This window comes from Plasmodium chabaudi, assembly GCF_900002335.3.
Source record: "Plasmodium chabaudi chabaudi strain AS genome assembly, chromosome: 11".
In the NCBI taxonomy this organism is placed as follows: domain Eukaryota; phylum Apicomplexa; class Aconoidasida; order Haemosporida; family Plasmodiidae; genus Plasmodium; species Plasmodium chabaudi.
The window spans coordinates 559,064-586,355 of NC_030111.2; the positions used below are offsets into that span (position 1 = coordinate 559,064).

Here is a 27,292-nt window from a genome sequence, read left to right on the forward strand (position 1 = left end):
TGAATAGTAAAATACGCACACATTTGTGTAGGAAGTAAATTTTTATGAATTAAATTGAGAGTTTGGTATCCCATATTTTTTGGCGTAAACCCGTTTTAAAAATGTTAAAAAATTTTTGATATCAATGATACAGTCAATTGAGCTTGCCTTAATTTCTAAGGCTTGACTAATATTGTGTTCTAGCTTTTTTAAAATATCTTTTTTTATTTTTAAATCATTTCTATTTTCATAACTTGAATTATCTGATAATTGATCTGAGAAAAGGAGACTATATAGATATGAAGTTTTAGGAGTTTTCACATAAGAAGGTTTTTGCTTAGAATTTTTTTTATCAATTTTGGTAGCTACACAAGCTATAGGAATTTCACCATTTAAAATATCTTCGTTATTTTGTTCAATTCCTTTTTCAATATCAATATTCTCATCAGATATATCAAACCTACTATCATATTCCCCTTCTTTATTATAATAATTAAAAGCTTGATCTCCATAATAAAAATCAGAGTCACTGTATTTATGTTTTATATTTGTTTGGGGTAATATAGTTGTACGCCCGGATGTAGATACCTTTGTACTCATTTTATTTTTTTGAAAAATGTTCCAAAATTGATTTTGTTTTTTATTAACAGTACAGAATATTTGAGAAGGGGGCTTAGTATTTACATATAATTCATATAACCACATGACAAGATTATGATAAGATTTATTATTTGATGAATCATAAAATAATAAAATACCATCATATTTTTCATAAAAAATATTTCTAATATATGAATATGTTTGAACTCCTCCAATTTCAAAAAATTCAACATATAAAAAATTATCATTTTGTGTGTTCATATCATTATCAATTGCCATACTAGAATTACAAACAGTATAATAATTATTTTCACTCATACTACTAATATATTTATTATCAGTTGTGGCATTATTTAAATATACATCATGATAATTCTCTCTTTTATTTTTAATTATATTTAAAGGTATATTTTTTTCAAATATATTATTATTATAAGAATTATTTTTATTCCATAAAAATGGATATATTTCAAATCCATATGTATATTTATGTCTTTTCTCAACAAAAAATTTTTTTGCATTCATTTTATTTTCAATAAATTCTAAAAAGTTTTTTTTAGCTTGAAAAAACATAGACTCAACAATTGTCTCTACATTTTGTTTTGTTGAATTATTTTGTGCTAAATCGCGAGCGGATACAAATTGTTCTTTCTTTTCTTCTTCGTCTAAATACATAAAATAATCAAAATAATTAATCGGATATATTTCATCAAATCTTTCACTAATTAATCTAAGAAATGAACTTTTCCCAACCCCAAGATCTCCTAAAACCAAAATTTTTAAGCTCTTCATTTAGAGATAATTTTATATAAATACTCAGTGATATATTCTATACATACACGCACACATTATGAGTACATATAATAACCCCCCAAATTCAAATTACACCAATTTAATATGAATGGTCATGCATTTAAGTTATATCAACCTGACTTGTTAATAATTTTTTTTTCGTTTATTCATAATGTGTGTGCATATATATAGTACTACACATGTATACTCTTTCGCGCCTTGTCAGTGTTATTTTTGTGCTCGTCTTTTATTCGATAAATATTTCTTGATCCATTTTATTAAATTATGAAATCCATATATTTACATTGATAAACTTAATAAAAGTTTTTATTTCCATTCAAATTTGTATGTACATAATTATTGCATGAAGAATAGCTAGCTTCCCCCCCTTTTATTATATACCAATCATTTTGTTTTATTTTGCTAATCTATAAAAATGTAATGCTTAAAATTTATATTTTACTATATTCGCATTTCTGATTTGCACAAAATTACTGAAAATATATAATAATAACAATAAATATGCATATATATTTTATATGTCAAAATAATTAAATACTTTTTATGCAATTAACAAGGCTTATAAAGAATGAAATTGAAGTTATATAAAAGTAAAAATGTCTTATAATTATGACTCACTAAAACTGTTAATATATAAAATATGTTAATGTTTAAGTAAATTATTAAAAATATAATTAAAATTTTCTATAAAATAGTTCTGTTTTCCCATGAGAAATCAACAAGGTTGAAAAATGAAGTGAAAAATGAAGTACAAAAAATGAAACGGAAAATAAATCAAGTACAAAAAATGAAATGAAAAAAATTATAGAAGGAAAAATAAAACACAATATTTATTCTCACTAGTTATAGCAATTTGACAAATTGTTCTATGCTATATTAACAGAGTGTAAGGCTTAATATTAAAAAAATATTCGGAAAATATATATATACCTCTACATAAATAATCATATATATATGTTAAAAAATATAGCAATTTGCAAAGTTCATATTATTATATATATATATGCATATCGTTTTTTTTTCAATATAAAAGAATTATTGTATTTTTTTTATAAAAAATTTATAAGAAAAAAAAAAATAGCTTCCTTATAGTTGGTTTTAAGCTATATTCAATGAGATATATAAAAAATAAAAAGTACATCAACAATAAGGAAATATTTTTAAGTGAATAATATGTTTATATATACGTTCGTATCTTTTTAAATTTGGGTTATTAAAAATCAATATTATTAGTATATTCTTTTTTTTTCTTTATATTTTAATTCTTTTATATGAAGGAAAAAGAATAAACAAAAATTGTAAAATATAGTAAAATAAAACCAAACAAATTAACCCTTACTTTTTTTTTTTAAATAAATTTGATATTGGCAAACATATATAATATGTCCATAATATGTGATAGTACAGTTAGCTATTTTAATTTTCGCAAAATATACAAATAAGTAAGTATATAGAATATATGCATACACTTCCGAATATATACACACTATCACATAAGTAAAATTTTTTATAGTGAAAATTTTATATTTCAAAAAAGATATATGAATATATCAGCTTATTAAAAAATGCTGAATATTAAGAATATCGTTCGAAGGATAAATGGTAAAAACAATGTAAATGATATATCATGTAAGTTATATAGCTGTTCTACTAATGAGACGTATAATATAAATTCGTTAAGGGAAAACAGAAGCTTCAGTACAAAATCAAACAGTAGTGAAAAAGTATCCATAAATGTAAATAAACAAAATGAATTAGGAAATGATGTATATGATACAGTAATTATTGGTGGTGGTGTTACAGGTACCGCCTTACTATTTTTATTATCTAAATTTTCAAGCTTAAAAAAATTAGCAATAATAGAAAGACGAGATGGATTTGCTCAAGTAGCTTCACATGGAAAAAATAATAGTCAAACGATCCATTGTGGAGATATAGAAACAAATTATAGTTTTGAAAAAGCTAAATTTATAAAAAGATATGCTGATATGTTAAGAAATTATTTATCACATTTACCAAAAGAAAAACGAGAAGATATATCATGTATAACACAAAAAATGGTTTTAGGAGTTGGGGAAAGAGAATGTCAATTTTTAGAAGAAAGATATCCAACATTTAAACAATTATTTAAAACTATGAAATTATATAATAAAAATGATATATATAAAGTAGAACCAAATGTAGCATTAAAAAGTCAAAATAAATTAAGAGACGAAATGATAGCATCTCTATATATGCCACCTGAATTAACTACATGTGATTATCAAAAATTATCACAAAGTTTTATTGAATCTTCACAAAATTTAAATAATAAAAATAAAAAAATTTCTATCAATGTTTCTACTGAAGTTATAAATATAGAAGAAGTAAATGATTCATTATTTAAAATACATACAAATAAAGGTATTTTGAAATCAAGGTTTGTAGTTGTATCTGCATGTGGGCATTCATTATTAATAGCTCAAAAAATGAATTATGGATTGGAATATAGTTGCTTACCTGTAGCGGGTAGCTTTTATTTTACTAATAAAATGCTAAATGGCAAAGTGTATACTATACAAAATCCAGCATTGCCATTTGCAGCTGTACATGGTGATCCAGATATTATTGCAAAAGATAAAACCCGTTTTGGCCCAACCGCTTTACCTTTACCTTTACTTGAAAGAGATAATATGAAAACTTTATTTGATTTTTTAAAAGTCTGGAACCCAGATATGAGCCTATTTCATGTCTACTTTAATTTGTTTAAAGATCTAACAATGTTAAAATATATTTCGAGAAATTTCTTATTTGAAATACCGATTTTAAATAAATATCTATTTTTAAAAGATGTTCAAAAAATTATTCCATCTCTCACTGTAAATCATTTATCTTATTGTGTTGGATTTGGAGGGGTTAGACCACAACTTATAAACAAAAAATCAAAAAAACTTATTTTGGGAGAAGGAAAAATAGATCCTGGTAAAAACATCCTATTTAATGTTACACCATCTCCTGGTGCTACGACATGCTTGGGGAATGGAGAATTTGACATGAACACTATTTGTGAAAGACTTAATGAAACTGTTAACAAAAAGGATGTCAACAAATATCTCTATCAAGGGGATTACCCAGTTAATTATTTGTAACCAAACTGTGATATTTCAAAAATTTGCAGAAAATAAAAGTTGTTTTATCAATTTTTTATAGTAAACAGAGATATAAAGAGAAATCTATTGATTGATACCCTATTTGTCATTATATTATTATTTCGTTGTTTTTTACGTTTTTTTAGCTATTTGAAGGGAGACCATTCATTAGAATATAAATTAACATGTTATAAAAATCAAAAAAGAAATATAAACTTTTTTCGCACGCATATATATATGTGCATTTTTTCATACTCCTTTTTTATGTACTATGCATGCAATATGTAGAATATTCATTAGCTAGTGAACTTTTTTAAACACATCATTTTGCATAATACACAAAAAAAGAAAAGACTTTCAAATACACGCTACTTTGAAATAACATGAAAATGTTAAGCGTGTATGCTCTTTATAAATTATGTTATTATCCTGCCAAATTGTCGAAAATTATATTTTTATAAATCCCATTATACATTTTTTCAAACAAATAAATATGCATTAAAAAATACATTAAAATGGGATGAAAAAATTGTAAATAATTATATATGCACAAAAAAGAAAAAAAACAAAAATTTTCTGAACGTTCATATAATATTTTAAAATATTTTTTTTTTCCTATTAAATTATATGGCAATATATACTTTTAGCTAGTTGTGGAAATACATTTTTTTTTATTTTAATTCATGAATTATGTTAAGCAAGGGCGTTGTGAAATGAGCAATATTTATAATCATTTAGTTTGTTCCCACAACTCACAAGCTCATAAATGGAAATTTTTATGTCATAGTACATAAGTTATAGTTGCTTAATCCAAGGAGAGCAGCAAAATAACAATGACATGTAATAAGGCATTTTACAAAAATTGAAATAACCACTTTATGCCTTTTTATAAATTGCTTTTTCATATCATTATATATATTTGCCTATACCTATTTATAACGCGACATTAAATTTGTTAAAAACGCCATGCTGAAATAGGTTTTTCATATTTTGTATAGAAAGGGAAGATAAGTTATTTTTGATAATTTTCAGGAAGAATATTGAAAATGCAAAAATATATATACTATAGAAAGAATGCGTAAAGCTTATGGGTAATATATTTTCCTAAGAAAATATTATCAAATATTAATACATGAGCATAAATATATACATCATTGGTTAGGCATATGCTTATATTTGAAGGGGAGAGTATAATAATAAACAAGTCTTAATATGTTTTCAAAAAGGAAGGTTGTTAAAAAAAATATAAAGAAGAGTTTGGTTGATGATTCAGGAAATGGTGACGAAGGCAATTTATTTAAAGGTCCCTTGAATGAAGAAAATAATGCAGTAGGACAAAATGAAAAAGAAAATAAAATCAATAACAATGTAAGCACACATGAAGAAGGCATAATATCACAAGATGAAAACGATTTAAGCGAAATAAAAAAAAATGCAGCACCATCAGTTACGCCTGAAAATAGAAACATTAATGATGAAGATACTATGGGGAATCAGCAATCTGATTTTAAATTAGAAAAAAATGAAAAGCAAAAAAAAAAAATGAGTTTTATAGAAAGGAAGAAAAAGGAAGAAATGGATAGAGTAAATAAATTAAATACAAGCTTTAATATATATAGTGATCATGATAGTGGTAGTGATAGTGAAAATTATATAATGATAAAAAAAAAAAAAAAAAATATGAAGAAAAAATTTGCTGGTATCAATAGTAATGATATATATAAACAAAAAGAAAACATCGAAAAAATCAATAGCATAAAGGACAGTGCACAAAATGATGAACAGTATTATCAAAAGTACATTACAAATAGGTATTCTATGCACACCAAAGAGGGCGACAGCGATGAGAATGGCGCATTTACAATGAGAGAAACGGAAGGTGGAATTAACGAAATGGATGGGGATAGTCCGTATAGTTATAACGGTGTAAAAGGTGATAAAAATTTTCAAAACATATCACAAATGAATAATAATTACAAAAATAAGATAGCAACTGATAATAGCTTGCTTGGACAGGAAAATGAACAACTATATGGTGACCAAGTTATAATTAATTTTGAAGACGAAATGGATGATGAAAATGATGAAGAAAATAAATTAATTAAAGAAATAAAATTAAAAAAAAATATTATTCGAAAGAAAAAAGAAATATCCGAAAAATATTTATTTGAATATGAAGAAAATTCAAATGATGATTGTGAAAAATTATATCCTTATGATTATTCTTATGCTGGTGATAATATTTCCAAAAAAAATATTTTTTCAAATGAAATAAATAATTTTGAAAATGAAGACGACTTTGAACTTGATGACACATATAACTATGAAACTTTAAAGGAACTTAAATATAAACTATTAATAAAAAAAAATAAAAATGAAGGAATAGGAAATTTATATGAAAAAAGTAAGCATGATCAAGAGTCAGAAATAAGAAAAGATTCTTCAAATGACGAATTAGAAAGCAAAGGGAAATATGACACTTCCAAATTATACAAATCGTATACAAACTATGATAATATAAGTGATGAAAATGACGAAAATGAAAATCATAAAATAAAAAAAATTATTAACAGGAATATTTTTAAAGAGCTAACTAATGAAAAAAAAAAAATGGAATTTTTAGCTAGCTCAAATTATGATGATAATTTAAATGAAGATATATATATGAATGACAAATCAACTGGAAATATTCCAACAAAAAACGAAAAAACAAATGATTTAAATAAAGTAAAAACGGATGAAAATGGAAAAGTAGAAAAGGGACACACACTAAACAATATTGATGAAAAAGTTTTAAAAAATAAAGACGACATTGGAGATATTAGTTTTTATAATTGTGAAAATGAAAATATGTTTGAGAATATTAAAAAAAACTTTGAAGAATATGGTGTGTGTAATTTAGAAATTGTCAAAATGAATAATGATATAAAAAAGGAATATGAAAATTATAAAAGTCGAATTAAAAATTATGAAAATAAAAAACGTTTAGAACAACATAATAATATAGAATATAAAAAATTAAAAAAAATATGTAAAATAAAAAAAAAACAATTTATTACATGTATATATATTAATAAATTTATAGCAATTTTAAAAAATCTTATTTTAGAAAAATCAAAATGTATTGATAATGCATTAAAATTATTATACAAAATGGAAAGCAGTTTTACAACAATTTATTTTAATATGAAGTTGTATATATATAAAGAATATTATGAGCATCATAAACTTAAATTTATTGATGATTATATATTTAATTCAAAATTTTATAAAATAAAAAAAAATAAATATAAATCAATTTATTTAAATTATCTCATAAAAGAAGACAATTTTATTCAAAACCAAAACGACATACATACTCTTATTTTATTTTACAACAATTTTATTAAAAATATTTATAATTATAATTATTTTGATAAAACGTCTTATCATTATATGCTTGATGGTTTTTCAAGTAATTATTCTACTGACTCATCGAATGTTGGTGAGGGTGATAGCCAACCCAATTTTAAAGACAAAACTAAAAATGAAAAGACAAAATATTTTCAAACCATCAAAATGAAAGACATAAAAAATAAGTTCCTTTCTCTTATTGAAAACATATTTGAAAATGTGAATTTATATTTTTTAAATTTTAAAAGTGTAATAAAATATTTTTATTTATTTAAATATTATAATAATGATTTTTATAAAAATAATAATTGCTTGGAATGTTTTGAAGACATATTTTTTTTTTTTGTAAAATTAGAGCTACTTTATTGGGATCCAATTTTACAATTCGCACTAAAAAAAAAAAAAAAAAATCATAAACTCGACATTTATGACAAGCAAATAAAAAGTGATCCATTCATGATAGATAAAGATGACAACGAAGAAATAGAAAACATAACAAATGGTAGTAACGAGAATGTGTTTCCCCATTTTAATTACAACAACCTATTCATAAATAGTGACAATGATGATAATCAATTATTAGATTCATCGGATGAGTCTGAAAGCGAAATTTCTGTAAGTAGTTCAAGCTGTACAGATGAAGAAAGTGTAAATAATAATATGACAAAAAGGGAAAGCGAAAATAGTAATGAAGAAAACAACATCAACTTTGAAAACATAAATAAAATACATCCCACATTTAAAAAGTTTCGAAAAAATCCAAATTTTGAAAAAAAAAAATACAAACTTAATAAAAAATGTTTCAATACTAGTCCATTTATAAAATCATTTGAATGGTACAAATTCATGGATGAGCTAATACTTATTTATGATGTAACGAGTGAAAAAGAAATATTAAAAAATTTATATAAAAATATATTTAATAATAAAATATATGAACTTATAGATAATGTATGGAATCCATTTTCATTAAATCAAAGTATAAACTTAGTTGCCATAATAAAGGATTATATAACATATAATGATGAAAATGATTTATTATTTTTAAAAATTCGAGAGAGGGTTCGTATCTATATAAACACCTATTTAGAGACACGTAAAAATATAATGAATCAAAAAAAAAGAAATATTTTCCTAATCAGATGTTTAAAACTTTTTAAATGCATAAAAAATATACTTACTATATTACACGATAAAGAATTATATCAAATTCTTCAGAAAGTTTTCTATGACATAGTTTTAACTAACTGTGATTATTCGAACAAATATCACAACCTTATTTTAGCATCTTTAATTCCGATTATTCAATCTGTAAATATGTCATATAATAACAATTTTGATAGCGATATGTCGGAAATAATGAATAAGGTCATCTCCAATTTGGAGTCCGATGGCACTTGTTTCACGACACTTCACATTGATCATTGAAAAAGTCAATGGGACAAACTATAGCAATAAACAGTAGAAGCATTATATATCCCATTTATTGTTTGAATTAATTTTTTTAAGTAATTCATGTGCACATTTCATTTCCTGCACATGATGAGAACCATAAGTTGTCATGTAAAAAAAAATAATTCATCACATTTTTTGAGTAGACAAACAAGCCCATATATTTTATGGGTACCCGATATTACCATATAGTTTTTTTTTGAAACATTTTAATGCATTGTTTTATTTTGAAAGAGGAGATACCCCCCATATGTGTGTGCACTTCTTAAGGTGCAAAGTAGTTTCCTATTTTTTATTTTATCATTATTTTATTATTATTTTATCATTATTTTTATTCGTATTTTACCATGGCATAAACTTTCTTATCAAACCATCCATTGATTATGTAAAAATATATTTTTCTTAAAATTTAAAGAAATTAAAAATTGTTTTAATTTGTATATGTTTTTTATTTGCTTTCCTAACTGACTATGCTAAATTGTCAAAAGGGAAAGCAAGAATGTAATAAAAAAAAAATTGCAACTAAAATTCTATAAAAATTTTGATAAACATTGTAATAAAAATAATGATAAACAATAAAATGAATGGGGCATATAAAATATGTTTGGAGCATTCAGGTATTGGAATATTTTCAAAATGCAATAAATATTAACGAAGAAAATTCGTATATATAAAAAGAAAAAGATTAAAGTAGCATAATGAATTAATTACAGAAATAAAAAAAGCATGTCCAATATATTTATTTAGGGAAGAAAGTGTATATATACACATTCTATGGAATTATTTAAAAGTTACAAATATACAATTTTCGCATAAATTCTGACAAAAATGCAAACTCAGCATACGCATAATAAATATGGGATACAAATATTTCTGTATACCCATTATAAATCCAAATTAAATCTTAAAAAATATTGTATATATAAATTTGAAATTTTATCCGTTCATAATTTTTTGCTTTTTTTTGAGCAGCTAGCCAATTCAATATATTTTTCTACAGCTAGCTAATTTAATATTTTTTTTTCTACAAATAATTATTTTAATATTTTTTTTTCTACAGCTAGCTATTTCTGTAGATTTTTTTTTAAAATATATAAATTAATTTTACTAACATTATAATGATACACTATTAAGCCAAAAAAAATTGTTCATTTATTGTGGTTGTGGCTGTTCTTGTGACGGAGCAATGTGCATCATAAAACCAAATTTATATTCATTATTTAAATAATCAATGTATCCACTAACTCCAAATCCTGAATAGTCTTGAGTAAAAACAGCAATTTTACCACTAGTATCAATTGACCCTTGTACCTTTGCATGTCTAAATGAATAATCCCAACCTAATCTCATTGCTGATTCTTTAGTTTCTGGAGTAAGTTCAAGCTCTGTTCCCACCGATAAACGATCGGATATTTTTCTAGCATATTGCATTTTATATGAGTGTGCCTGATTTAACATAAATTCTGGTGATTTAAAGTTTGGCTGTCTAACACATTGCATAGTCAAGACATGATTATTATGATTATATCGTAAACCAAAAGATCCAATGGATGCACAATTGGATCCTATATATGTCAAATCGACACCTGCTTGTAATTTCTTCGTTAATAATTGTGTATAGGAAGCATTAAATATCCAAGCCCCTTGCCATATTGTTTTAAAATTATAAGTATTTTGTGGATTATTTACTTCTAATGACATTTCATACATATTTCTTGGATCATTTTTATTATATGTATTAAAATTAAATTTACAATCGAAAAAATTATTTATTTTTTTACAAAATCTTCCATTAACACTACCATCCAAATTAACTCTACTAATCATTAATAAAGTATTATCACTACTTGCAAAATTTGCTCCGAATTGATATAAATATCCGACATCCCTTAAGGATGTACCTAAAAATAAAGTATGGGTCGATTGTAGATATTTATTAACATTTTTATCAACTTCAAATCTAAATCCATCAAAATTATCTTGGGTAGTTATATATTTATATTCTTTATTTAAATTTTCAAATAATAAAGCATTAGGGGCATCAAATGTATTTGCAAATGGCATCAAATTTGCATCCTTTGAATTTTTATCATCGTCATTGTGTTTATTTTTTTCTATATCATTAATATTATCAATATCACCATATTTTTTTTTTTGATAATTATCTATTTCATTTATTTCTTCACATAATGTTAATAATTTATTATTAAAAAATCTTCCTTTCTTTCTATTTGGTTCCTCATCTTTCTTCTGTCGTGTGTCAAAAATCGAGTTACGTTCTATATATTCAAATTTTTGTCGAAACAATCTTTTAAAAGCATTTGTTATCTCCATAATATGTGCATAAACATGTATTTGTATATGTGTGCACGTGGAGGTTATATTTTTTTCACCTCTTTTCTTTTATCCCTTTTACTATGCCCTAACTATACTTTTTAAACTGCATTAATCTAGTACAGCCTTATGGTATTGTTTTTTTTTTTTTTTTTAAAGTATAAGGACATTTATTTGGATTTAATTCGAGGAACATTCATACGCTTAGGCATAAACATAAATCATAAGATAAAATGAATTCAAAAAAATATATACAATTTTTTAACCGTTTTTAAATACGTTAGTAAAGACTATAACTATCGCTTGATTTCTCTAGCTTTCGATGGCTTGTTTTTCATAAGCCTTTATAACAACATTTATGCAAAAAAGTAAAAGAATGGATACTTAAAACAATACAAAACTGTGTACATACATGCGTTCAAAAGGTTGTACACTATAAAAACTACACCAAGTAGTATAATTCAAATAAAAAAATACATATATATATAATTCATTTAAACAATATTTATATTTACAAAAATATATACTTAAAAATAAATTATTTATAATCTTATAAAAATCGAGCATACTCCATAAATATATATAGAATTTCACTTTAAGAATATAAGATATATTTTTTATTTTATATATTTTTTTAATCTCATCATTTTCTGTGCAAAATTGTAAACCTATTCTTGTTTATACATTATATGTTTTATATTTATATATATTTATTTTATATATTTTTTTTCACAAAATCTATGTAAACATATATATAAGAACATAAACTATAAAAAGATTAATTATTTCAATAATATTATGGTTTTATATTCTGTTAATAATTTTATTTATATTTTATTTTTTTTTATTATATAAACTAGCTATATGCACATATATATTTTTTTTTTTTATGACCATAAAATAATATATGTTGATTTAAATTTGGAACAAAGTAAAATTACATTATATATATGCATATCCAAATTTCTATATAATTATATATTATATATGACACGTGTAATTATAAATAATAAGCTTATATTTTTTCACAAACACATGTATTGCTAAGCATTATTTTGATAACATTTTATTTTATATTTATTTATCATTTATTAATATAAAATAATGTGGGATATGTATGGGAAAGGGAAAAGCCGTAAATCCCCTGCCCCCAATTTTCGCCTTATTTTTGTGTAAAATAGCGACAAAATAATGGAAAAATTATAAGCAAAATAATAAGCAAAATAAAAAGTAAGAACTAATAAAAGTGTTTTCTCTTAAGGATGTACAAACATTTTTAAAACACTATATGTATGGATACACTTTGCTGTGCTACCATTTTGTGATCCATATGTTAGAACAAGGACTATTACAAAGGAAAGAGAAAGCACATAACATAGTTATTTTATTTTAGTGCATATTGTGGAAACCATCAAAATGGTTAATATAAATAAGGATAGTAATATGATAGTTCATTGATGTAAGGAGAGTGGGAAGCACAATAATAATACAGTATAAAATGGTTCACTGTTTTGTGCTTTATCATGTTTTTCTTTATTATTGTCTTTCTCTTTTTCCATTTTTGACTATTTGCCGTGGACAAGCAGACCAAGCTTGGCACTACCGCTACCTAACTTACATTCCATAAAAATGGTGTAGTACTTATTGCATAAAATAACGCCTACTTAATAAGAGGAGTAGTATTTCTATAATTTTGAATAAAACCATCTTTCATAACCATATACAAAGATATATTATTTAATTTGTATAAAATATAGTATTGGAATATATTTGATTTATTTCTAAAAGATTAGAGAGACATTTATGTTATATTTAAAATATGCATTTTTGAGGTGGCGAAAAAAATTCGTAAAACCACAAAATATTATTTTCATTTTTTTTTCCTACTATAATTTTGTCAAATATTTTAACCAACTATTTATTATGTTGTATCCATTTTTCATTCCTAATAAAGATTATATTTTAAAATTATTATGATACATATAAATAGAACGATTTATATCCGTTTTTTTATTCCGAAAAAAATATATATTTATATATAGTTAGTGTTATCATATTTTTGTTTCAAAAAAAAAATTTTCCTAATCAGTTTATCAAAATAATAGCATATAAAAATATACAAAAAAATATTGTAATTTTTATTGTATAAAAAATTGTTACTATTTTGCCTGAACATGTACATGTATATATTATATATTTATATATATTTACTTTTACATATGAATGCCTAATAAAAAACAATATTTAATTAGATATATTAACAGTATGAATAGTATAAAAATACGATTTTAAGAGAACTTTAAAATTATAATTTTATTTATTTGATATACTAAATAAATGAAAAAAAAAAAAAACATATTTTGTATTAATATATTATAAAGACAAAGAGAAATCTATATTATATATTATTTATTTCGTCCATAAAATTTTTAAACCTAAGGTTGTTGAAGTATTTATATTTTCATCCCATTTTGATGAAACAATACATAAGCTGAGAATATAAATACGTGTTTTCCATTTATACAACATATAATATGTTGATATAGTATATATAAAGTATATTTAAAATTTTTTATTAATTTGTTTTGCATATATTTTTTTTTCCGTACATAATCCGCTTTATATATATTCCTTACGAGACAAACAAACGTCGAAGCACCTTTTTAATATACACTGTTCGTGGTTTTGATTTATATTTTTATTGTATTTTCATTTTTTGTTACTCCACGGGAATAACTATAGATTATTTGTACTTATACCTGATTACCATTTTTGTGTATGCAATATTTCGTTTGTTTCATGTATATTTACTTATGTAGATCAGTTGGACATACCTACTATATTCATAAATTATTCAAAAGTAGTTATAATTAAACATTAATTTGTATATCTTTATAATGGGCTACCTACATGTCTAGCCATTTTTTTGTTGGAAAAAAAAAAAAAAAAACTGACTAGCCAAAATGCTTAAATATAACATAAAAGGATTATACTGTTTTATTGAAGAAGTACGAAATTGTAAAAGTAAAGAGGAAGAAGAACAGAAAATACTTGGAGAAATAATTAAAATAAAAAAACAATTTAATGAGAAGAATTTAACAAATTATAAAAGAAAGAAATACATATGGAAATTAATATATTGCCATATATTAGGGTATAGTATATCCTTACCCTATTTAAATATAATCAAATTAATATCTAGTAGCGATTTTAGCGATAAATATTGTGGATATACAGCATTGTCTTTATTAGTTCATGATAATAATGAGATTTTAAATATGATGGTAAGTACTATTAAGTTAGATATAAAAAACTATGATGAAAAAATTAACTTTTTAGCTTTACATTTTACAAGCCATAAAATAAATGAATTACTGGTTGAAAATTTATATGAAGATATATTACACATAGTTACATCAAATTATATTTACAAACCGAATATTAGAAAAAAAGCTTTTTTATGTTTAGCAAATATATATAAAAAAAGACATGATTTGTTATTTAAAAATAAAAACGATTTAGAAATTTTTAAATTTCTTGATCAAAATATATCTGAAATAAATATGTTTAATGCTTGTTCCTATTTAAATTTGATATACATTATAATATTGATTTTCCAAAAATATGAAACTTTATTTTTATTTACAAAAAAGAAAGAGGATGATGAAAAAAAAAAAAAAAATTCAAATCGTGATGATGATCCTATTATTAATAGTATAGGAAACAAAAGAGAAAATTATAAAGACGAGACAAGTAGTGCCGGTAGTCTTAAAAATGGAAATAAAAAAAATAAATTAAATGGAAACAGTGATGAAGATAAAGAATCAAATAATAATTCAGACAGTAACAGTATCGATAGTGATTATGTAAATCGAAACAACTCACCAAATATCCCATCTCATAAACGATTTTCAATAAATATAAAAGATGAATTAAAAAAAAAAAAAGGAACCTTAGATTTAATTATTGAACAAAATCTTACTTACACTGATTTAAAGAGAGCAGAAAAATTTGGAGAAATCGAATCTGAATGTTCAATAAATGTTAAAGAAATAAATTTTTTTGAAATAAATAAATATATAAATAAATATATTAATTATATAATAAATATAATATATTTAATATTAGATGAAAATTTAAAAATTGATGAAGGATTTTATTATAGTCAATTTAGATATCCATTTTTATTAATTAAATGTTTACAGATGATACAGCTATATGAAATGCATAGTCTATCACAATCTATTTTAAATAATATAAATGATATTCTATATAAAATATTAAGTAAATCTTATAAAAAATTTAAAAGTCATTCTTCATTTTGGAATATATCAAGTATAGATCTTGTAGAGAATTATCAAAATAATATGAACATGTCACCAAATCAAAATCCGCTTTCAAAAAATGTACTCGACAAAAATAACATCTATTTAAATAATCGAAAAAAAGAAAAAAATGGATCGATGAAAATAAATAAAAGTATTGTATATATAGAATATGCAATCATCTATGAATGTTCTTCTATATATAACTTTTTAGATGATAAAGTTGAAGAAAGAAATAGAGACCTTTTACTTACCTTAATAATATCATCCCTTAATACAAAAAAATCAAATATAAAATATGTTATACTTAATTGTTTATCTCAATTTAAAATAACACCACAAATTTATAATAAGCTAGAGAAACATATTTCCTATTTAGTAAAGCTATTACAAAGTGATGATATAACAATCAAGTTACAAACATTTAATATCTTATTCAACATGTGTAATACATCAAATTGGAAATATTTAATAAATATATTTTTACAACACTTACCATATGTTGATCCATATATACAAAATGAAATAATTATAAAAATATGTATTTTAGCTGAACAGTTTTCAACAAATATGGCTTGGTATATTGATGTTATATTTAAAATAATTGAAATTGCACATAAGTATATATTTAAAGATGTATGTTATAGATGCGTACAAGTACTAACTGGATTTGCACAAAACAAAAAAGCTGGAAATAATTTATTATCAATGAAAGATGATAATTCAGATACGTCAAGCAATACAAGTAATGACAATTCAAATAATAAAAAAAATACGAACCGAAATAATGATATAATTAATAATACGGAAGAAGAAAAAAAGGCACAAATGTATGCTGCTATGAAATGTTATAGATATTTATCTAAAAATATTTGTAAAATAGAATTACTTATAGATTTATGTTCTTATATTATTGGTTCCTTTGGACACTTAATAAAAAATAAAATACCAATGAAAAATCAGTTTAAAATTTTAGAAAAATATTATAAATTTACTACAACAAGTACAAAATCTGTTATTTTACTTGCACTTATGAAAATGGTTTTTTATGAACATAAGCTAGTTGGAAATGTTAAAAAAATTTTATCTGACTGTATTGATCATCCAAATTTAGAGTTACAAACAAGAGCTTGTGAATTTATGAACCTTTGCAATACTAACAATTTTAATTTAATTAATTCTGTTCTTAAAAATATGCCTCTATACAATACTCGAAAGATGCACAAAAACTTTCTTATCAAGCGACTCATAGAGAATAATAAGTAAGTTTATCATTTTTGACAATTTTGAATCGTGTTTATTTATTCCGATACAATATATACATGCTTTGTCGTTTCCCTTTTTCCTCTCCCTTTGCAGACATGCCAATATCGACTTGCTTGAAAAGGATACCCAACTAATAAATGAAAAATTTAACGATAAAAATAAGCCAAATAAATATGCAAATTTTGATGAAGAAAATGATGAAGTAAGTAAATATTCGAGCGATAAAGTTTCGTCGGATTCATCTGATGAAAGTTATAATAAAAGAAAAGCTCAAGATGATTCTTCATCATCATCATCTTCTTCGTCTTCTTCGGACGATGGTGATTCAAAAAAATCCTCTAACGATTCAAGTAGCAAATCAAAAACAAGTGATAAAGGTTCAGAAGACAATGGAAATCTATTTAAAATGCTAGGATTACAAAAAGCAAATAATATAAATGAATTATGGTTAAATGGCTGTTTATTAGATAAGTCCTTATTCTACAAAAATGCAGTTATTTCAATTTTACTTAAACAAAGATACCAAGAAAATAAAGCCATCTTCCAATTTTACATCAAGAACATTTCCAAGGGTCCGATCAAGATCATGAGGTAGGCAAACCATAAAATAGAATAACCATGATTCTCGAAGTTGTAAATGTTTAACGATTTTTAAAATGATTTTTATTTTATTTTTTTACCCCTTCACAGTATAAACATTGAAGAGTCTGAGCAAATCAAAATCAAAGAACAAAAAAATATCAATAACGAAATAATTAATGCAGATGAGGTGTGCGAATATAAATTAAATATCACCGTTTCAGACATTTTTTATGTTATGCCAATAATATTTTTCAACGTAACTGCTCCAACATCTCCGGTAAAGAAACAATTTTATTTTAATTATGCATACCTCTTTTTTACTTTCTATTTTAAGTCTCCACATTTATGCATAATCTTTTCGTTTTTCAAACTTTTCTATAGAACCTAATGTTTTCTTCCAAGTTGCCAATTCTAATTACACGATTTATCAAAGAAAACAAAATTAACGAAGCATCTTTTAAAATGTATTGGAAAGGGTTCACACAAATTCATAGTGAAGATACTGTGATGGGTCTCCCAAAACATTCGAAGAAAATCCTCGTAAACTACTTGACTAGCGCTTTTAACTTTTACGTTTTAAAGGTGAGAAGGAAAAAGAAAAAACAATAAATCGATCAAAGCGAGCACAACACAATCCAGTGTATGCCACGTCGAGTATTATCCGCATCCGAATTAGTGATAACAATATTATGGCATTTCCATGTTTGCTTATTTCACTTATATTTTTTTACTTCATTATGCACAGATCGGAACACATATATGCGCATCGGGATCCATACATTTCCCAACAACAAACACGGATAACAAAATTTTGATTTTAGTTAAAATTCGATACGAGGCAAGAGGGTAAGCATTTTCACAATTAAAAGTTATATAAGCACGTTGAATGGCTGCACCTTTTTATTTATACAGCTTTAACATTTCATGCTGGATTTTTCCCATTCTTTAGGTGTCAGATATCAGTCATTTCGAGCATAAAGCCATTGAATAATTACCTGAATAAGATATTTGAAGTTTATCTTATAAAAAGCAAATAGTGATGATATACATACATTTGATGTTTCTATTTTATTGATTGTTTTATTTATATTTTAATTTTTTTTTTATTTCCGATTTTTGTTTATTTTAAATTTTTTTTTATTTTTTTGTGTGACTTATTTGCTTTCTTAAACTCTTGATAATTGTATTAAGAAATGAGTTGTGTTAAAATAAAAAGAGTGTAGACATATTCGTTTTTCTACAATAATAAAAATGCAAAAAATATATCTAAGCAACCTCTTTGCACACATATGTGTACCCCCAATTTTGTTAAAATACATGATCGATAAAGCCAACTATATATTGTTTGCCATTTTAAATAATTATAAATAATTATAACACTTATCGATCAGGTCATTTATGGCCATACATATTCTACTATCATATTTTTATACCCTTATTAAGATTGTAAAATAAAAAAAAAAGTAAAGCATTGTTTTTATTTTACAAAATTTTATATTTCGCAAAATGTTGGATAATAAAAAGAGAGTACCCAAACATATCAGACATGTAAATTACGATTAAACTGGGTAACAATATATAATCATTTTTTAATGTGATAATGTGAAAATATGTTTATTTCATTTTTTTTAAATAAATAAAATATATTTTTTATTACACTAATTATGCCTTACATTTATTTATGGATTTAAAAGTTTATGTATAAATGGTTGGTAAAAAATTAAATTAAATCAATCGAGTTTAAAACATGGCATTTTAAAATATAGAAAATGTTGCCTTAGAATAATTCATACTTTTATTTAAAAAAATTTAATATATTGCTATAAAATAAGCCAAGCTATTTTTTATGCATTTTTTTATGCATTTTTTAATTTTTGCATAACGTAAATTATTTAGAAAGTTGTTATTTTCCCCTTTTATTTATTAACAGAAATGTTTAGCCTTATTTATTATTACATAATACCCAACTAATAAACAAGCGGCTTAACTAATCCCATTTTAACTGTATACTATAATTCTCATATAAATAAAATTTGAAATGCAATTGTAAAAATATAAAATATACCCCCAAATTGTGCTTTTACATTTTACATATATTCCCAAATAAAAATTAAAAGGGAAAAAACATATATGTTATAGCTTGTAAGGAATATAAAAAAAGGTATAAAATTTTTTATTTTAATTAACTCACCGAAACACATAATGTATTATTATTATATATAATGGAATACTATTTGATATGTCAATATATTATATACGTAATATATTAGCTAAGCACATATAAAATATATGTAATATAATCCATGGATTTAAAGCATGCTTAATGCTCCACATTATTTATTATATATGGGCAAGCATAGAAAATAAGTTGAAGTATGAAATGTATGTATATACAGAATTTATATATAATATTATATATAAATACATTGAGACCCAAGTTGGGCTTATACTATTTCAAATAAATACCTATGTATGGATTGCTAGCAAACATAATAAACCCATATTAAATACGTTCACAATTCCATATATATATATATATATATATATATAAATCCATTATAAGTATTATATCTATGACAATGAATAATAAGTAACATATGTATTATATTATATACATTTTATGCACAATCCTTATTATATTTTCATACCGATTTTAATGCTACCTATTTTAACAATTTCATATCTTCATATTTAGTTTTTCATATATGATTAGTATTTATTGCAAATTTATACCCATTTTTATTATAATTTTTTTATGCATATTTTTAAATTTAAGGTATTTTTTTCGACGCTATATTTTTTTCCATATAAATTATTTTTAGCTTATTTTTTTATACGTAAATAAAAAAAAATCGAATATATGAAGAACAAATTTATTACATTTTTCAATTACGCATTTACATATAGGTAGTAGTTTCCCTTTGTTCATTAATAAGATATATATATATCTATATATATATAACTATACCTAAATATAAATAAGCATAAATATCTTTTAATTTCCCATGAAAAAATAATTTTATATATAAATTTTCCATCTCAAATGAAACACAAAAAAAGCATCATATATAATGCATATCGTGTATCCTTATAATATTTAATAAACAGGTTAGAAAAACATATAATAACATTTTTAATGCATATGTAAATAAAAGTTTGCCACTTTAATATAATGATTTATACTATATTATTCCTACCTTTTTGAATTTATCATTTTTTTTTTATTTCATTGATAAAATATAACACGTATTATTTTTGTACTCATCATATACATATATATACATATTTATATAATGAATATGCACATTTGTATTCATATAATTTATGTATAAATGTGTGTATTCATAATATTCTGTTATGTATATTAATGTAGAACAATATTGCATGTTAATGTAATATCTTCTTAAAAAATATGAACGTACATAAAATTTAACGATTTATAAGCTAGCTATCTTTTTTTTTCTTATATAAATAGCTATATGCATTTATTTTTTTTTTTATTTCATTTATATGGCTAGTATTTTATTTTGTGCATAAAAATGTATTTCTTTATTCATGAGTAATGTTGTGATATGTGTTGTCATGATAGATAGAACATGATACAATATTGTTCTGCATTATTGTAACATGGATATGCATACATATCTATATATAGAAAGAAAGAGAGATACATGATTATGCACATATACCCCAATTTACATATCCTACATGTACAGACAATTTTATACAACACATTTTTTTTTTTTTATTGAATTATTAAAAGGTCCTTTGTAATTATACTTATTTATTATAAAAAATTATAAATTTTGAAAATAAACATGACAGAAGCTGAAAACTCAAAAATAGAAAAACCAAATTTTGATGCTTATACCGAAAAATTAGGAAGTATATCTGAATCAATTGACCAGATTAAAAAGAAAATTGTAAGAAATATAAAACAAAATAAACCTCCACTTACCTATGCATGATTATGCTTATGATTATGATTATATTATAGATATCCGGAAATACGTATGTACATTTGTTTTATGCCTGTTCATATATCTTGCGTTGTTTTGTGCTCTTTATTAGGACAACTTGCAAAAGGAAATAAAAATAGCAAATAGAGGAAAAGAAGAATATAACAAAAAAAAAAAAGATATTGTAACAAGAATTGATTCATTTCAAAATGAGATTGACAAATTAGAAAACGAAAGAAGAGGCATTCTTGATCAAATCGAACAAAAGCAAAAACATAAAAAGGAATTGAGAGTAAATGCCCAAAACATAAAAAAACAAATAGGATTTGAAAATGAAGAAGATATAGAAAAAAAAATCAGAGAGATTGAAAATAAATTAATGACATCAACTATTTCAATCAAAGAAGAAAAAGTATTAATAAACCAAATACAAGCATTAAATAAGAACAGGCCACTTTTCTCCTCCTACAGCAAAATTGAAAATGCAGCAAGTAAATACGATGACGAAACTATAGGTAAGGAAGCATAATAAATAATGTGTCCCATGTACAGATACATAATTAGTTATGCTGTGTTTTATTCCTCTTAAATGTGCGCACAGCTATTTATGTCAATTTATCAATTTTCAACTTTTTTTAACTTCGCAGTACCACTAAAAGCCAAAATGGACGAAATAAGGGAAAAAATAAACAAACTACGAAACGAAAAAAAAAACGAACGAAATAAATTAAAAGAATTACAAAACAGCTATCAAGAAAGAAATAGTAAACTAAATGAACTTAACAACTTAAGAGATAGTTATTCTAAAAAAATGAATCACTACTTTATGGAAAGGAGAACTATAACAGTCGAACTAGAAGAAAAAAAAAAACAATATAGAAGTTATAGAATAAATTTATTACAAGCTAAACAACAAAAATTAAAAGAAGAAAGAGAAAGAAAAAATCTAGAATTTGAAAAACAAAATTTAGAAAAAGAATTAGAGGATATTGATGCATTACCATATAGAGAAGAATTGGCACTAATTGAAAATATGTTATCATATTTAAAAAAATTCCAAGATGATGCAAAAATGGAAGAAGCAAAAAAACAACAAAATTCATCAAATAAAAAAACCAATGGGGAAGTAGAAAAACCAAATGAAAATAATAAGGAAGAAGGAGATAATAAAACAAAAAATGAAAATAAAAAAGGAAAAAATAAAAAAGATAAACAAAAAACATTTAAACTTGATATGAACATACTCTGCTATTTTGTAACTGCTGGAATAGCACCACCAGTTAGTTTTGATGAAATTGATCCATGTATTTCTAAATTACATGAAAAGAGGGCTATGTATGAAAAGAAACGTGATGATAGTGTTAAAAATGTAGAAAATCGAAGAAAAAGTTTGACCACCAAAATTAAAGGTATATACAGCCATTCTATATATTATGACCATGTTCATGCAAATATGTCGATTTTTATTGTAACAAATATTATGCACCCCTTTTTTAGCTCGACTTACTAATATTTTTTACTTTTTTTTTTTTGCAGAAATTGAGGATAAGCTTGCTGTATTTAAACCAGCAGAATATACTAAAGGAAACAAAACAAATAAAGCCAAGGCATAAACATAAATATGAGAAAGCCTTGTAAATTAATTAGATGAAAAGATATATATATATGTGCGTTATATTTATATATATTTATATGTGTGTGTACAAATTCCAAATTTATATTGCATTTCTCTTTTCTTTTTTTTTGTTTTTTTTTAAGATATACATAATGTATATATATGTGTTTATATGGTGTGTATATATATGTATGCATATTTTTTTATTTTTGAAATAATATCTGTTTTGTTCATTAAGTGCTTAATGTTGTTATAAATATCGTGCTGAAAATTAATGAAAGAGAAAGATATAAAAAAAGAAAAAAAAAAAAAAACATATTTATGATTGTTTAATTTTACATTTTCATTATTGAGTTATTTAAATGTACAACGTTGTATATTTATAAACTAAATTAAAATAATAAACAAGCATATAAATATAAAATTAGTAAAAATTAAAACTACAATAATTATCTTAATAATTTTTATATTTATCATTTCTCTTATCTCTTAGCGATATTTATAAATGTATTTATTATATTGCTATTTCGTACAATATTAAATATGCTCGATTTTCAACACATTATACTTGATCATGTCACATATATGTAGCTATATAGAAAGATAGAGTAAAAGACCTTGTCTCCTAACTATAACAATATGTTGCCCTTTTGTATGCTTAGACAAAATATTTGAAAAATGACATTAAAATAATTTGTACATAATAAAAGTTTTATCAAATGCCATTCTTTAGGCCAATTGCTCATCGCAGTTGGTTTAATACATAATTAAACAACCCTGTGTGTGCAAATTTTAAAATATGTTGCATTTTTAAAATGAATTGCATACATGCTTATTTTAACATAAAATTATTCTTAACATGTTTATTCAAGTATATGCATATATATTATAATGGGTCTCTCTCTTTTTATAGTTAATAAATTATGATACTCTTTCTTTTAATATAATTTTTATAAACGTATATTGGACAATGGAAATTTTCCATTATTTATGTAATCACCTTTTAAAAAAATATAATAATGCATAAGCATAATTAACAGTAAAATTATGGAGAGAAATAAAAAGAATTTTGTGAAGAAAGTGTTGTTTATATACCCATATATATATACTTGATCAATGTAAAAAAAAAACAAAATTATAAAAACATAAAAATTTACAAAATTTTTAATACTACAATTAATTTTTTTATTTAATTTATTTATTTTTAATTTTTATTTTAATTATTTTCTCTTTTTCTCTTACAATTTTATTTTTTGCAAAATATATCATTAATTTATGCAATAAAGTGTAAATGCATAAAAAGGAAAAAAACTCAGTTCAATTTATGTAAATCGTGTTATGGCAAAGAGAAATTTTATATACAAAGAGAAAAAAGAAAAGAACATGATCGATAGGAAGAAAACGAGAATAATTAAGTCTATCAATATTTACACATAAAGGATTTTCTTCTCTTACATCCCTTTAATTTTGTTTGCCTTTTTGTTTTTTATGAATTTTCTTTTGATTTTTTTTAAGAATGGAATCGTCTTATAGAAAAACACGAACAATCGAATTACAAAAAAGGAAAGTAACACAATCAAAAAATGTGTCTTCCTTATCAGAAAGAAAGCTTCCTAACATTTATGCGGTAATACAAAAAACAACAAATGGATTTTTATTTTATGTACAGATAGCTATGAACATATTTCCTTGGTCTTACCCCCAAATATACATGAACGTTCATGTAAAATATACAAATTTATTTTTTTTTGTTAGCCAAAAGATTTTGATGAAAATTCAACAATAATTGTTTGTAATTTTCCTCAAACAACTACAATTAATGAATGTAGAAATTTTATGCAATGGATAGGTCCAATTATCAAAGTTGAGAAGATATCATCATTAATGCAAGAAAATAATTTTGTTGTTGTCTTTTGCAATCCATATTTTGCTAAGGTTATATTCAAAAACATTTCAAATGGCTAGCTACTGACATTTCGAGCTATGCACGTGTGTGTGCGTTTTTTTTATTCACATTTTTACCCACGTTTTTATATGCCCATTTTCAGGTAGCACTTGAAACCCCTTTATTATATGAAAACAAAACAAAACTCTTTACAAAAGCAGTTGAAAAAAGGGACACACTTTGGAAAGGAATTAATGATATGCTTTCGACCAATATCAGTTTTTTTTCATAAAATGGAAAAAGAAACATATGGGCATACCTAGTTGTATATATAGGGAATGCATATGTTATCATCAAATGGAGGGTACAAAAAATAGTATTTCGTATAACCCATCACATTCGATTTTATTACTCCCGATTTTATAAGCAGTGGCATTATATATTGCCCTGCCTTCATTTACTATTTTTTTAAGTGTGTGCAAGCTTTTAATTTTTTCTTCTCCTATTCTTTTTTTTTTTTTGCTATATAAAAATTAAAATTATATTTGTTAAACATATAATGTATTATTGTCTAATTTTTGTTTATTTTTTTGTATTACGATTTTTTTAATATTATTTTTAACACAATTATAAAAAAAATATTTCCTATACATTTTTATATAATGAATTAAATGTAAATTATATGAACAGCAATGTTAATTAATTCTTAACATTCATGCAATATGAACAAAATTACAGCCATATTTTCTTTTCACATATCTTATAGTATATAAGAAAAGTTCAGATTATTGGTATTTTTTGGGGTTTCTACGAAATAGGTGTTGTATATTCCCTTTTTTAAATATGTTTATTAGTCTTGCTGGAAAATTGTTAATATATTTAAATAATAAAGCAACATATTTATATGGATATGTAGATATATTTGTTGTATACCCACAATACACAATTTTTGTTCCAACACAAATGTTGTTGTACAAAAAAGTCCAATAAACTTCTTGTAATATTTATCATGTGTAATAAGATTATTCTTTTTTGTTTTTTCATAATATTTTAGTAAATTTTTTTTATTTATATATGCATATCTTACGAATAGAGTAAGGGACTTTATGTTGTGTATCATATGAACAGAGGAATAATTTTCATAACTTTTTAAATACATTATTGTATTGTAGTAAAATATCATGTATATACAGCGTGTTATACATATACATATGTCCTATATATATAAATATAGCATGAATTATGCTCAGGTGTATGGGCGTAAGTCAGTCCCTTTGGTTATTAGTAAAAACATGTACCACATAAATACTTATGTAAATATATTCTCTGTTAACATATATATTTTTATTTAACTATGCCATGGTTTTAAAAATTGTATTTTTTTTTAAATTTAAAGTTATAAACACGAATTTTTTTCATTTCTCCCCCCCTTACCATTATCTTTGTATGACAACGAAATGGGAATTTATATACAAGTGAACGCGTATATCCCGTTTTATTTGCTTTCCAAATTATAAATTTCTTAAAATATACTATGCATATACATTGTGTATGCATTGTAGTGAACTTATTGATAAACAAAAAAATCATATTAATCATTACACACGCATGCATACAACAATGGTATAGTAGCCATACCCATAAAATGGGAAAATCACAAAGGGAGGGGATAGAGTAAACCATCCAAACAAAGTAGTGAAAGAGGTTGTAATAATGGTACTCTTCTGTTCACCCCCTTTACAACTTCGTACTCAGCCAAACATAGATAGGCCAGCTATTAATCACAGCATTCATTTACAAAAGAAATGAACTAGAATATTAATAAAAATAAAAAAACTAAATCTTTACACACCGTTAAACTAACGCCGAAAAGGCTTATAAAAGGAATACTACCAATTAAATGAAATTCACACAGCCCAAATATGTTGTTACGTTGTAAATACTTATGCAAATGCAAATGT

General features: G+C 23.5%; 7 protein-coding genes across 7 annotated transcripts; 5 read left to right on the forward strand and 2 right to left on the reverse strand.

The window, feature by feature from the left end:
- Nucleotides 1-42: 42 nt before the first annotated feature.
- On the reverse strand, nt 43-1,371 carry PCHAS_1115800 (ras GTPAse, putative; the record flags this gene model as incomplete). The annotated part of the gene is made up of 1 exon (XM_736379.2): nt 43-1,371. The coding sequence occupies one exon, from the start codon at nt 1,369-1,371 to the stop codon at nt 43-45; it is 1,329 nt and encodes a 442-aa protein (XP_741472.2).
- A 1,586-nt stretch (nt 1,372-2,957) lies between these two features.
- On the forward strand, nt 2,958-4,520 carry PCHAS_1115900 (malate:quinone oxidoreductase, putative; the record flags this gene model as incomplete). Its single annotated transcript, XM_737246.2, has 1 exon — nt 2,958-4,520. The coding sequence occupies one exon, from the start codon at nt 2,958-2,960 to the stop codon at nt 4,518-4,520; it is 1,563 nt and encodes a 520-aa protein (XP_742339.2).
- Nucleotides 4,521-5,732: 1,212 nt separating this feature from the next.
- Nucleotides 5,733-9,341, forward strand: PCHAS_1116000 (conserved Plasmodium protein, unknown function; the record flags this gene model as incomplete). Its single annotated transcript, XM_016798577.1, has 1 exon — nt 5,733-9,341. The coding sequence occupies one exon, from the start codon at nt 5,733-5,735 to the stop codon at nt 9,339-9,341; it is 3,609 nt and encodes a 1,202-aa protein (XP_016653966.1).
- Nucleotides 9,342-10,517: 1,176 nt separating this feature from the next.
- PCHAS_1116100 (mitochondrial import receptor subunit TOM40, putative) lies at nt 10,518-11,699 on the reverse strand (the record flags this gene model as incomplete). The annotated part of the gene is made up of 1 exon (XM_740980.2): nt 10,518-11,699. The coding sequence occupies one exon, from the start codon at nt 11,697-11,699 to the stop codon at nt 10,518-10,520; it is 1,182 nt and encodes a 393-aa protein (XP_746073.2).
- A 2,963-nt stretch (nt 11,700-14,662) lies between these two features.
- PCHAS_1116200 (AP-2 complex subunit alpha, putative) lies at nt 14,663-18,909 on the forward strand (the record flags this gene model as incomplete). Its single annotated transcript, XM_016798578.1, has 6 exons — nt 14,663-17,286; nt 17,384-17,881; nt 17,981-18,149; nt 18,254-18,454; nt 18,618-18,718; nt 18,822-18,909. The coding sequence occupies 6 exons, from the start codon at nt 14,663-14,665 to the stop codon at nt 18,907-18,909; spliced, it is 3,681 nt and encodes a 1,226-aa protein (XP_016653967.1).
- A 2,781-nt stretch (nt 18,910-21,690) lies between these two features.
- On the forward strand, nt 21,691-23,444 carry PCHAS_1116300 (conserved protein, unknown function; the record flags this gene model as incomplete). The annotated part of the gene is made up of 4 exons (XM_016798579.1): nt 21,691-21,795; nt 21,944-22,346; nt 22,479-23,240; nt 23,368-23,444. The coding sequence occupies 4 exons, from the start codon at nt 21,691-21,693 to the stop codon at nt 23,442-23,444; spliced, it is 1,347 nt and encodes a 448-aa protein (XP_016653968.1).
- A 1,518-nt stretch (nt 23,445-24,962) lies between these two features.
- PCHAS_1116400 (conserved Plasmodium protein, unknown function) lies at nt 24,963-25,623 on the forward strand (the record flags this gene model as incomplete). The annotated part of the gene is made up of 3 exons (XM_735219.1): nt 24,963-25,073; nt 25,202-25,381; nt 25,495-25,623. The coding sequence occupies 3 exons, from the start codon at nt 24,963-24,965 to the stop codon at nt 25,621-25,623; spliced, it is 420 nt and encodes a 139-aa protein (XP_740312.1).
- Between the last annotated feature and the right edge of the window lie 1,669 nt (nt 25,624-27,292).